A 13264-nucleotide genomic window follows, 5' to 3' on the forward strand; every position below is an offset into this window, starting at 1 on the left:
AAGGAAATCAAAATTCAGACTCTCAGACTTCCAGCCCACTGTGTTTTTACATTCTTTCACTACCCCGATCGCCAAAACACCAATTATTTCCTCCTCCTTTCTTCATGGAAAACGGAACAGGGAACAAAATCTAGGGCGGGTGAAAGGGGAAGGCTTATACAGCATTGCAGGGGGGGGGGGGGAATCAACACAGTATCCAGAACAAGTCACGTAAGCAAAGTAAAAGGAAGAAAACCTTTGCCCTGATCGTTGTTGAGAAGCTGGGTTCACTGGAGCAGTGCAGTTTAAAAATGACTCATTTAGCAGCATTTATGGTACCATCTCATTTCCCCCTTAGTCCGTGATTCTACTGTGCACATCTAAATAGCACTGTGAATCTCAAAGCACTTTACAAATGTTAACTAATTGAGCCTCACAACACCCCTGTGAGGTAGGTAATTATACACCCATTTGACAGATGGGTACAACTGAGGCACAGAGAGGTTAAGTGATTTGTCCAAGGTCACACAACATGTCAGCGGTAGAGCTGGAAATAGAACCCAGGAGTCCTGATTCCCAGTCTCCTGCTCTAGCCACTGGACACCACTCCTCACCTCACCTATGCAGAATACACCCTCCATACGCATGCACACATACACACACACACACACCTCTCTATAAAATCACAACATGCAACAAACTTGCAAAGGGCAAATTTTGAAGATTTTTTCTCCTCCTTTAACTTTTTTGGTAATTTGTTTAGCATTCTTTTTTGAAAGTGGCTGTCAAATCCAGGTGCAGTACAGCACAGGCAGGACTTGTGCAAGCTTCCCCCCAAGTTCATGTAGTGCACCACAATCCTGGCTTGTAGTACCCACAGCTAGTCCAGTACCAGGCTTTCTTGACCAGAGACTGACCAGTGTTAGGGAATCAGAGTTCTGGGTTGGTCTGGTTTGGTTACTGTTCTTTGCAGTTTGGGTGGGGGGAACCTCTTCTAGGGAGAACTATTTTAAACCAACACCTACATGATTTGACTTGCAACTATTTTGACTCAAAACCTGGCCTCCAGCGAGACATAATTAGCACACGAAGCTAACGCACTACCTTGCCCTTCAATTGGAAAGAAAAAAGTGTACAAAGGAAAGCTGACCAAAGAGGCAAGTGTATGAGTACTACTGCGCTCCACTGAATGGATTCAGCAACGGTCAGCTGCCTCACAGGCTCCCCTATGGCTTACCCTTAATGGAGTTTCTCAAGTGACAGGAACATCTGGGTTCTCTCCCTTCTGCTGCTGCTGCAGCGATCCTGCATCACCCTTGCTTTCTTTGTTGGGGATGTCAGGTATGCTGGTGGATGCTTGGGGATTTCACGTATTCTGTACAATTTGGGGTTATGTCTTAAAAAGTGAATTGATTGGATTGAGAGTGCTGCAGACTGAAGTTCCCTACACATCGACAGAGCAAGCGTTCCCTACACCCAGGAGCAAGAGGGGGCTGCAGGCTGCATAGCCGTCAATCTTTGGCTTCTGTTGAGCCTACCAGTGAATGGGGGCCAGTTTTGATGGTGTTTTCCGTGATGCATTCCCTAAGATATGAACCAAAGGCCACCAACCTGCTCAGCTGCTATCAACATGCTGCAGTCACTGTGCCCAATCAAAGCAGTAACCTCTGATGAAAATGCCAAGGGGGCTGCGGGTTGGCACTAAGAGCGACCTGTCTGCTAGATACCAGCAAAGAGCCACTAAAGGCCACAAATCTCTCACGGTGAACATTAAAAACAGGAACAAAACGACTTCCACTAGCTTCCCCTGCAACACAAGTTAGGTCGGTCTTGTGCCACTTTTATACACTTTAAAAAAAAAAAGAACCCAGCAAGAATGGGGGTGAGGAGGGGGAAACCAGTCAAATAAATGGACACTACGACACCCTTACCTTGTTTATTTCATTTTTCTTTTGGATTATAGTCATGTAATTTTTAATCATGTTTGGGTTAGAGCAGGATGAGCCACCATGCAATCTCTAATATGCTGATCTTCAGTGTTGGTCTGGCACAGCTTTAACATTTGTTGCAACAGAAAACTAAATAATGCAAAAGTTTGGGTGTGACCTCTACTACGTCAGCTCATGGTTTTATTTTTTTTCTTATTCTTCCACATTAGCATTTGTATTTTTTTTTAAGTGAAAATAGACCAGAAAAGTGAGTAAAGCAACTTGAACTGATATTTCTTCCCCCCCTCCCCAGCCCTTTTAAGAACAGGGTAATAAAGGGGGAAGGGAGGGGTAACCACTTGTTACAGCCTAACTCTTTTGGCATTTTAATCCAACAGCAGCCTATTGTTTTATTCCCACAACCCTGAATCTGGAATAAAAAATTCCGCACCAAGGACTTTACTACAAAAAAAACCCCCAAAACGCCGCCGCACACACACTGTATCTGCATTTCTATGCAATGATATGGTGTATGAAGCTATCCTGACCGCTTCGTTTCAGACCAAAGCTTCCTTTCCAGCCTCACTGTGTGAAGGTTCCCAAAGATGCAGAACAATTCTCTCAGCACCCTGTGAACTGTGGCTGAGGGATATTTGCTACAAAAAGGAAATTTTTAAAAATAAAACAAAAAAAAAGGAAATTTTCAATTGAGCAGGAGGATGGACTCTGCTGTCCCTGAACAGTTGGAGAAATTGTTCATTTTATTTTTCAGCAAGACTGATGGCCTTTGTATTCAATAGAGACTGATAAATATATATATAGAGAGAGAGAGAGAGAGAGAGAGAGAGAGAGAGAGAGAGATCGCAGGAAAGTCTTACTTAAAATGACTCCAGTAGCTCAATGAAGTTGCCAGCATGAGCAGTAAATGTACCATCCTTCACATACAGATTGATAGCCCAACTTAAGAACAATTATGTAATTTAGCCAAATCTTGCATAGAAATGGTCAGAGAACTTATTGCACATTAGAATGACAAAAATATTTTTGTCATTGTAAAGGTAATTTGCACTAAAGCTTTTCTTGTTATCTATTTTGGGGTGTAGGGTTGTTGTTTTTTGGGGGGGTAGGGAATGTACATTGGCTGACAACATCTAAAAATCTAAGGAAAATATTTTAAAAATTAAAAATAAACATGGACAATGGCATAAGCCAGACACCGTTCTATTTAATTTTTGTATTTATAAAAAGGCATGCCGATAAAATAAACTGATATATTACAGTATTTATAATATTTTCTTAAAAAGTTCAACCACACTTTTCAGCTTTTTTTGTGCTGTTTACAATGTAGCCTGTACATATGTATGTAGTTTTCATCTTTATTATACACCATAGCCTAGTAGTAAGTGGGGTAAATCTAACAGGGTTGAAATGGTCCTTTGTTGTGTTCACCAGTACAGAAGAACTCCTCCACTGACATCAGAAGGGCTAGACTATGCATTTATACAGTCCAACTTGGCACAGATGTCTGTCAAATAGCGTTTGTTTTTAAGTGACACTTGTCATCTGGGTTGTGAGATTATACAAACTAAACTGCCTCCTGTCATCTAAAAAATTCTGCTGTCTTATTTTTGCCCTTTTAAAGATACATTTTATTTGGTCTACATTCAGTCATCCTGTTTCTCTTCATTCTATATTACAAATTCAATGCAGTAATGTCATCACCGCCCCTTTCAAAATGTAACATGGCAGCAACACTACAACCAGTACACAAGCTGCAGCTGGAAAACAGTCTTGTTTCAGGGCATTGCTACCTTTTCCAATTGGCAAGATCTATTTCCCAAGGCTGCTTTGAGAAAATATCACCTCGAGTGGTGACTGACAGCTGGCTTATTGATTGAGGAGGACACTGAAACAGAATATTAAAGGGTCTCATATCCTTATGAAGAAACACAAAAGTTTGAGCTTTCCTGGTGACATTCCCACAGAATGATTTACCACTCAGTGATCAGACTAGTTGAGAGGTAGCTCTAGTGTCTACCCAAATCTGCAGGACCTTTTAGTTACTACAGTATGACAACATATGAAACAGAAAGAAGGTGAAGGCACATGACATCAGACACCTGGTCTTCAGCACCGTGCCCCATGTCACATTGCTATTTTATTGTCAACTGTACTGTGTTCCACTTTGTTTTAAAACCTTGTGGCTACAGCAGCAAGGAAAACCATGGAGCATCAAAGTGCAAGCTGCAAAAAGTAGTAATGATGGAAGAACATAAAGAAGACTTCAGAGTTTCACAAATCCACCTGGGTCTTAGCCCCCGCTGCCACCCCAAGAAAGCAACAACTCTGATGAACATGGGACACAATTAAACGCTGTGAGTTACACGTCCCCTTGCTTTATCCAAGTTCCCAGAACTGCACCTGCAGAGACAACATGCTATTTCCTACGTAGCACTGTTCTCGCTACACTAAAAAGTGCCTGCTGCAGTATGGCGGCTGAATACTAATTAATATTACAGGATACAAATGACCTTGTTGACTGGTATTTTTTAAGCCCTAGATTTTGGTTTTGCAGTGCCATTCTTGAATATTATATATTCTCTCCTCAGATGGGATCCAGAGCAATATTTAGGTTTTTCTTTCTGTATGATTATTATTTGTTTAAATGTGCAAAAGATGGCTGTATGGAAACGACAGGTTGTTAAACATACACACACACACACACACACACAAATTTCATCTGCTTGTTTCATTTTTTTCCTACTGGAGGGTGTATGAAAGAGATTGTCACAAATTGGTAAATATTGGTGAAGGGCATGATTATATTTAAGGTTAACCTCCAAATACAGTGTGTGTTAGTCAGTGGAGTGCCTCAAACTTATGGCTTAACCAACTGTTGTGGAAGAGTATTGAGTGTCTTGTGGTTTAATGATTCTTCATGCATGATTCCTGGTCACAGCATGCCATCATGCAAATCATTTCTATGCATTGAACAAGCACATTTTTTTTAAAAATTCAGCCTGAGCAAGTTTCCAGGCTGAAGATACCTGATTACCCCATCTCCCAAACCAAGTAAAGCCCATGTAGAAAGTAGTATGCAAGATAATAAATACCAAATAAACTATGACAATCAAATGGCATGGGCTAAATGGGTGGTTTTTTGTTTCTTTTTTTGTTCAGTTTTTATTTTGCCTTTTTTTTTTCTTTTTTTTTCTTTTTTGCTGCTTAACTAAATGCAGGAATGCAAATTAGTTTTGCATGAACAAACAAACCCTTTAACATTGTGACTTCTGGGTTTTCTTTTGATAATCAACAAAATGAGAAAATAATCAATTTTTGGCTGCTTTGGGAGATATATTAATCCAAGCAGCGGGTTTTGTTTTTTAGTGTGTGTGTGTGTTTTTTATTTTGCTTGTTTGTCCCAAGTTGCATTGATTGATGTGGAACATGCAGTAGCCACCTGCCCAAACAATGGAAAATCCTTTTTTTCCTTTTTAAATGTTCATTTAGAAGGGTCCTTTAAAGAGGTGGTAGGTCACTGCTTTTAGATGCAACTTTGTCACACAATAAGCAGACTATGTTTGGTATAAGATCTTCAGGTGTCTCCTTAGCTGTTCCGTATTGATATATTTTGTGAAGTTTGTAAACAATCTTTTCGCTTGCAAATTTTTTAAAATTTGTACAACATATTTTTGTTTGTCTCAACACTTGGATTCCTTTAAATCTTTTTGTCTTTTTGCTCGTTCTCGTCTTCCTTCCTCCACCCGCAGCTGTTTCTCCTTTTCAGGTTTAGTTACACTGTCATAGGATGGGAGGGATGCGGTGGATGGGGTGCCTTCCTTTTTCTCCCGATTTGTTCCTCCGTTTTCCAGCTTAGTAGAGGCAGACTTCCTGCAAATAAAGCCCCTTTTTGCTAAGCGAACCCTGTAAGCCCGTTGGATAACCACTGCCGAGACATCTTCCTGTTTGCGCCGGAGCGTGGTCGTGATGGGCTCATAAGACACTTTGGAAGGGTTAGACGCCACAAACCTTTCTTCCATCTGCTGCCTCAGGATGTCCAGCTCCCCACTGTCCCCCAGCACACGCTTGGTGAAGGCAAACAGGATGTCCAGGCAGTGGATCCTGTCCCCGCTTACCATAGGCAAGTCCATGGCGATGAGTTCAATAGTGTTAGGCTTAGGGACACGGAGTGGGTGCTCCAAAGCATCGGCAAAGTCTGCCAGCTTGCAGTACTCAATGAACTGTGTGGCATCAGGGTCAAACTTCTCCCAGATCTCATAGAAGGTTTCGAAGTCGTCCTCACTCAGCGGGTCAGCACTCTCCTCCGTGGCCACACTGAAGTTCTCCAGAATAATAGCGATGTACATGTTCACCACAATCAGAAAGGAGATGATGATGTAGCTGACGAAGAAAAAGATCCCCACGGAGGGGTTACCACAATCTCCCTTGAAGCTGCTCCCGGGATGCTCCTTATCTAGGTCGCAGTCCGGCGGCCGGTTCAGGATAGGCAACAGCAAGCCATCCCAGCCAGCCGAGGTGGTGATCTGGAACAAACAGATCATGCTGTTGCCGAAGGTCTCAAAGTTGAACATGTCGTCTATGCCGGCCTCATGCTTTACGTAGGCGAAGTTCGACATGCCAAAGATGGAGAAAATAAACATGACCAGGAACAGCAAGAGGCCGATGTTGAACAAGGCAGGCAAGGACATCATTAAGGCAAAAAGCAGGGTGCGGATCCCTTTGGCCCCTTTGATCAGACGCAGGATGCGGCCAATCCGGGCCAGTCGGATGACTCGGAAGAGAGTGGGCGACACAAAATACTTCTCAATGAGATCAGCCAGGAACATTCCTAAAGAAGAGGGCAGGGGGAAGATGTTATAACCCAACTTAAATGCCTGCAGTCTCCACTGTTTACCAGAACCAGGCAAGGGAACACTGGCAGTGCTAGCACAGAAAAGTTGGCTCAAACTTCCACAAGGGACCTCTTGTTCTACGTGCCTCAATTTTTGGGGGCCACATTTAGACAGCTAGGACCTGAAACTGGCACTTCTTGGGATTTTAAGGTTCAAGGGCATGAAGGCATTTGGACTTGTGTTTCCTTGGTTGTTCATCCCCTGGATCTTAAGGGGCAATAATTATTAATCGCACTAAATGAAAGAGATCTGGAGAAGAGGAACTATATAGAGCCCACACTGTATTTGCCTATGGGCCCACATTCTATTGCAAGGTTAATTTTAAAAACTAAGGCCCAGAGTCTCAAAGGTATTTAGGCTCCTAACTTTCATAGAAATCAATGGAACTGGGCCCAAGAGCCAGAGACAAAGCTGGCTCCAATTTGGGGCTGAAGGACAATCTCTATGCTTTGAGCCAGGTTAGTCCAAAGATATGGGGATTTTTCCAGTAGGGTAAACACCATCTTTCAAGTGACTCTGGAGTAATTTATGCATTTGCCATAAAAGAAACACCAATCTGAAAACAAAAAGTGAATTCCAGGAGCCCAGTTTCACCATTAATTCCAACCCAAACTGGAATCCAGAAGCTGTAAATCCCTCATTGATTGAGGACAAAAAATGAATAATACTTTGTCTAGAGGCACTAGAGCATGCCAGTCTCTGAGTGGTTTATAAGCATTAATTAATTAAGCCTCGTAATACCCCTGAGAAGCAGGCTATATTCCTGGTTTATAGTGGGAAAGTGAGGCATGGAAAAGTGTTTTACCCAGTTCTACGCAGTGAGCGAGTGGCACAGCCGGGAAACACCAGAGTCTTGACTCCCAACCTTTTGCTTGAACTACTAGATCAGGCTCTCCTCCCAGAGCTAGAAATAAAACTCAGGAGTCCTGACTCCAGTGTCTTCCTCTTTAACTACAGGGCCACATTCCATTTCACACCATCCTGCAGACACCTACTTCTAGTGAAGACCACCTTATCCAATGTGCAAGCTTCCACTAGCTACTCCACTTACCCACAACGGACAGAATCACAACCACGAAGTCAAAAATGTTCCATCCAATGGTGAAATAATAGTGTCGCAAGGCAAACATCTTCAGCACGCACTCACAGGTGAAGAGGATGACAAACACCAGGTTGATCCACCACAGGATGTCTGACATCCGGTTACTCTGTGTGTCTGTTTCCACCATCATGGTCACCATGTTGAAGCAGATGAGCATCATGATGAATATATCGAATGCTTGCTGAGTGACAAAGTCAAAGACAGCTCCTTGGATGCTGTTCTGCATTACAGGAGAGGAGCCATGTATGGGAGAGGGGAAAAACACACAGAGAAAAGGTTTAGCAAGGACTGCTAACAAACAAATCTATCAGTTAGATAAAGGGACACAATTTGCCACAGATCTACCAAGCCTAGTATCCCTCTTTTGGGAGGCTCTATTCACTATTCCAGTGTCTACAGACTTGGGAGAAAATACCGGCTTTCCAACATGTGATCAATTTACACCCCAGAGCATAAGAACGATCATATTGGGTCAGACCAAAGGTTCATCTAGCCCAGTATCTGGTCTTCCGACAGTGGCCAATGCCAGGTGCCCCGGAGGGAATGACCAGAACAGGTAATCATCAAGTGATCCATCCCCCGTCACCCACTCCCAGCTTCTGGCAAACAGAGGCTAGGGACACCATCCCTACCCATCCTGGCTAATAGCCATTCATGGACCTATCCTCTATAAATTTATCTAGTTCTTTTTTGAACCCATCCTCTGGCAAGGAGTTCCACAGGTTGACTGTGCGTTGTGTGAAAAAAATACTTCCTTTTGTTTGTTTTAAACCTGCTGCCTATTAATTTCATTTGGTGACCCCTAGTTCTTGTGTTATGAGAAGAAGTAAATAACACTTCCTTATTTACTTTCTCCACACCAGTCATGATTTTATAGAGGTCTATCAGATCCCCCTTAGTCATCTTTTTTCCAAGCTGAAAAGTCCCAGTCTTATTAATCTCTCCTCATATGGCAGCCATTCCATACCCCTAATCATTTTTGTTGCCCTTTTCTGAACCTTTTCCAATTCCAGTATATCTTTTTTGAGATGAGGTGACCACATCTGCACACAGTATTCAAGATGTGGGCGTACCATGGATTTATATAGAGGCAATATGATATTTTCTGTCTTATTATCTATCCCTTTCTTAATGATTCCCAACATTCTGTTTGCTTTTTTGACTGCCGCTGCACACTGAGTGGATGATTTCAGGGAACTATCCACAATGACTCCAAGGTCTCTTTCTTGAGTAGTAACAGCTAATTTAGACCCCATCATTTTATATATATAGTTGGGATTATGTTTCCCAATGTGCATTACTTTGAATTTATCAACATGAAATTTCATCTGCCATTTGGTTGCCCAGTCACCCAGTTTTGAGAGATCCTTTTGTAGCTCTTCGCAGTCTGCCTGGGACTTAACTATCTTGAGTGGTTTTGTATCATCTGCAAATTTTGCCACCTCACTGTTTACCCCTTTTACCAGATCATTCATTAATATGTTGAATAGAACTGGGCCCAGTAAAGACCCCTGGGGGACACCACTATTTACCTCTCTCCATTTGGAAAACTGACCATTTATTCCTACCTTTTAGCCAGTTACCAATCCATGAGAGGACCTTCCCTCTTATCCCATGACTGCTTACTTTGCTTAAGAGCCTTTGGTGAGGGACTTTGTCAAAGGCTTTCTGAAAATCTAAATACACTATATCCAGTGGATCCCCCTTGTCCACGTGCTTGTTGACCCCCTCAAAGAATTCTAGAAGATTCTGGAGACATGATTTCCCTTTACAAAAGCCATGTTGACTCTTCCCCAACAAATTATGTTCATTTATGTGTCTGACAATTTTGTTCTTTACTATAGTTTCAACCAGTTTGCCTAGTACGAAGTAATTGTAATGAAATGTAATTACCAGTGCTACAGGCTGCCAAAATCTTACCACCAGCATATCCATGCTCTTTGCTGAGAGCCCTGAAGGCCAGTGCCATTATCCCCATTTAGGGATGGGGAGCAGAGGCACTGAGAGACTAACGTGACCTGGCCAAGGCCCCATAGGAAGTCCGTGGTAAAACAAGTAATTGAACTCCGGTCTCCTGAATTTTAGGCTAGCACTGTAACCATTGGGCCATCCTTCCTCTCAGATGCTAAACTCTCAGGACTGGCTCCAGCTGGCAAATCAAGACAGACCTAGAATGGCTCTCGGATTATTACACTTGCAGTATAACAAGGCAGTGTGGAGTCTAGAGTGAATCTTGAAAGCAATGGGCACTGGTGTGTGTGTGGGGGGGGGGGGGGGCTGAGCACTGTCGAAAATCGGCCCTATAGTTATTGTTCCTTTGGCTCCCGTTAAATCACACACTTACCAGAGGCCGGGGAATAGGTTTCTGAGGTTTCTTTGAGCCCAGTTTTTTCATGGCATTGTAGTATTTCTTTTGCTCTTCTGTCATGAAGATATCCTGACCTCCAAAGTAAAAGAGGAGAAGCAAAAAGAAAGCTGGTTATAATCAGTCCATGCACATTAAGGGAAAGGGATCACAGTACAGGCTCAGCTATCAGGCTACGTGCTGTGAGGCAAACTGGTGGTAACTATTTTAGATAGAAATAATTTGCACCAGAGCCCAAAATTATTGAAGTTATTCTGCAAATTACTCTGGCTTGCAGATCATCTGCTAACCCAGTTTGGCGGTTGCTTTACCTGCGGAACTCCCTCACTTCAGGCTTGGAGTGACAGAAGAAAGAGGCAGAGAGAGCGGCTGAGAAAGGGGGACAGACTTCTGGCATATCCCACTTCCATTCTCTTATGGAATTGCATAGACTCAGAAATATAGGGCTGGAAGGGACCTCAAGAAGTCATATTGTCCATCCCCCACAATGAGGCAGGATTAAGTACATCTAGATCATCCCTGACAGGTATTTGTCTAACCTGTTCTTAAAAACCTCAAAGTACAGGAATTCCACAAGCTCCCTAGGTAGCCTGTTCCAGTGTTTATCCTATAATAAGTTTTCCCTAATCTCCCTGCAAACTGAGCTGATTACTTCTTGTTCTATCCTCAGTAGATATGGAGAACAATTGATGACTGTCCTCTTTATAACAACCTTTTACATATTTGAACATTATGATCCCAGTCAGCTTTCTCTAGACTAAGCATGCCCAATTCTTTCAACCTTTCCTTATAGGTCAGGTTTTCTAACGTCATTTTTGTCACTCTCCTCTAGACTCTCTCCAGTTAGTTCACATCTTTCTTCAAGTGTGGTGCCCAAAACTGGGCACAGTTCTCTAGATCAAGCCTCCCCAGTGTCGAATAGAGCACCACACTGTTGACTCAGTCAGTTTGTGATCGATCCACTATAACTATGATTTAGTTGGGGATTGGTCCTGCTTTGAGCAGGGGGTTGGACTAGATGACCTCCTGAGGTTCCTTCCAACCCTGATAGTCTATGATTCTAAGATAACCCACCACATCCTTTTCTGCAGGACTATTGCGTAGCGAGTTATTCTCCATTCTGTATTTGTGCATTTGATTTTTCTCTCCTAAGTGTAGTACTTTGCACTTGGCTGGAATTGAAGGGCTGAAATAAAGACATGACTAGAAAATAGAGACATGAATGAAAATCAAGGTGTGGTTAGGGGAATCTACAACTTTTCTGAACCTCACTAAAGTTTGGGCAAAGATTAAGTTGGTTCTTGTTTTATTGCAACTTATTTGCCCAGCCCCCTTCCTTAAACAGGTGTTGGAGGCAAGTCGATAAGGGTTGTTAAAAATCACAAACAGTCTGCGTTGCCAAGTTCTAAGCGATGAGGTTCAAGACCAGAATCACTGAGTGAAGCTCCTTGGTGGCATTATGCAGGAGTGTCCTGACCTTAAAATCCATTAATCTGTTTGTCCTGCAAATAGCCCAGATCTGCCTCTTTAACCAATAAAAAAAGTGGACCTATCTTTTTCTTTTGTTGATTGAAGTTATCAATGATGACACCGATAAACAAGTTCAGGGTGAAAAAGGAGCCAAAGATGATGAAGATTACAAAGTAGATGTACATGTAGATATTGTCCTCGTACTTGGGTTGCTCTTCTTGCTGAATGCAGGGATGGGGAGAGAAACAGACATTGCAAAGACAGTATAAAGTATTGGTACAAAGAGCTGTTGTCTCAGTTCAAGTGTCTGTGTTAGACTAGGAAGGTGGCATGTGGCTCTTCTGGAACTTTTCTACCTTTTTTTTTTTTTTTTGGTTAATTTTGTGCAGGTGAAATGTGCCTGACTGGCAGCATGTGCTCACCTGCAGAGCTCCAGTACAAGTTTCCCCAACAGCCCAGCCCAGGGGAGCTCTGATGAAGACAGGAGTTCAGTCTCCACCTACATTCAGACCTTTACCCTTCCGACTGCAACGAGCGGCCAGCTTGGATGGTGGTTTTTATGATGTGATAAGCAGGAACTGGACCCAGTCCCTCCCAAAATCTTTTCACATAGGGGGCACCAAATAGCCATCAGATAGGATGAATTTATGATCACAACCAATCTGGGCCAGATCTGAGCTGGTTCCCTAGAGGAGAAAGCATCTGTAAACCTTTTACTAATCCTGAGCTATCTCCTTCCCAACACAGGTTCTATAACTAAGCCCTGGAGCCCTCTCTTTTGCAGATTTCTAACTAGGGCTTTGGAGCAACCAAGAAAATGCCATCAGAGAACCCATCCCTCGTTATGCACTGAAGCCAGTGCCTACTGAGACAGGACTTGGGGGAAGGGTTAGTCACAGCTCTGACTCAGTTATGTATTTCACTATGGAGCCTCAGTATCTTTCTTGATTTAAGGAGCTTCCAGTGACCTGGGAGAGAACACCGGCCTAACTCCCACTTCAGTGCAACTGGAGAACATTTTGATGGTAATACACAAACTTCTTAAATGAACCTCATTATCAACCTTCGAATCATTAGTAAAGTGAAAAAGCCTGATTTTTGGAAGTGTGACACACTCACAGCTCCCATCAACTTCCACTGGAGTTTTGGGTGCGCAGCACTTCTGTAAAAATCAGGCCCAAAAAATATATAGCGATTTGCAAATCAGAGAGGAACCATAAAATCAGGGCAGGAACACACACTGTGAAGGTTAAAATCTTGCATTTAAAAATAGTAAGAACCTCAGATGAGAAAACAGTGAAAACAAAAACTGTTTAAATACTCCCCCCCCCCCCATTCATGCTGTTTGCCTTTTTGTCTTTCACTCAACATGAAACAGTGAAATCAGAGTAGTCATTTTCTCCTGTTTCTTTTTATAGTGAGTTTCATTTTCTGGTTCTGAGGACAGCACATTTGGAGTTCCATCACTGACTGAAAAAAAGTTTTTTAAATTCCAAATCCCATTTTA

At 42.6% G+C, this 13264-nt stretch overlaps 1 protein-coding gene across 6 annotated transcripts in view; it reads right to left on the bottom strand.

The window, feature by feature from the left end:
• Positions 1 to 5608: 5608 nt before the first annotated feature.
• Positions 5609 to 13264, bottom strand: part of SCN8A (sodium voltage-gated channel alpha subunit 8) — a 94528-nt gene continuing 86872 nt past the window's right edge. For 4 of the 6 annotated variants that reach the window (XM_065419193.1, XM_065419188.1, XM_065419194.1 and 1 more), the window contains 4 exons: positions 11841 to 11978; positions 10267 to 10371; positions 7872 to 8142; positions 5609 to 6756 (listed from right to left, as the gene is read on the bottom strand). In XM_065419193.1, the coding sequence (XP_065275265.1) occupies positions 5609 to 6756; positions 7872 to 8142; positions 10267 to 10371; positions 11841 to 11978 (1662 nt within the window). The remainder of the gene's footprint in view (positions 6757 to 7871; positions 8143 to 10266; positions 10372 to 11840; positions 11979 to 13264) is intronic. The other 2 variants (XM_065419192.1, XM_065419190.1) reach the window with 1 other exon arrangement.

The sequence above is a fragment of the Emys orbicularis genome, chromosome 19 (assembly GCF_028017835.1).
Source record: "Emys orbicularis isolate rEmyOrb1 chromosome 19, rEmyOrb1.hap1, whole genome shotgun sequence".
Taxonomy (NCBI): Eukaryota; Metazoa; Chordata; order Testudines; family Emydidae; genus Emys; species Emys orbicularis.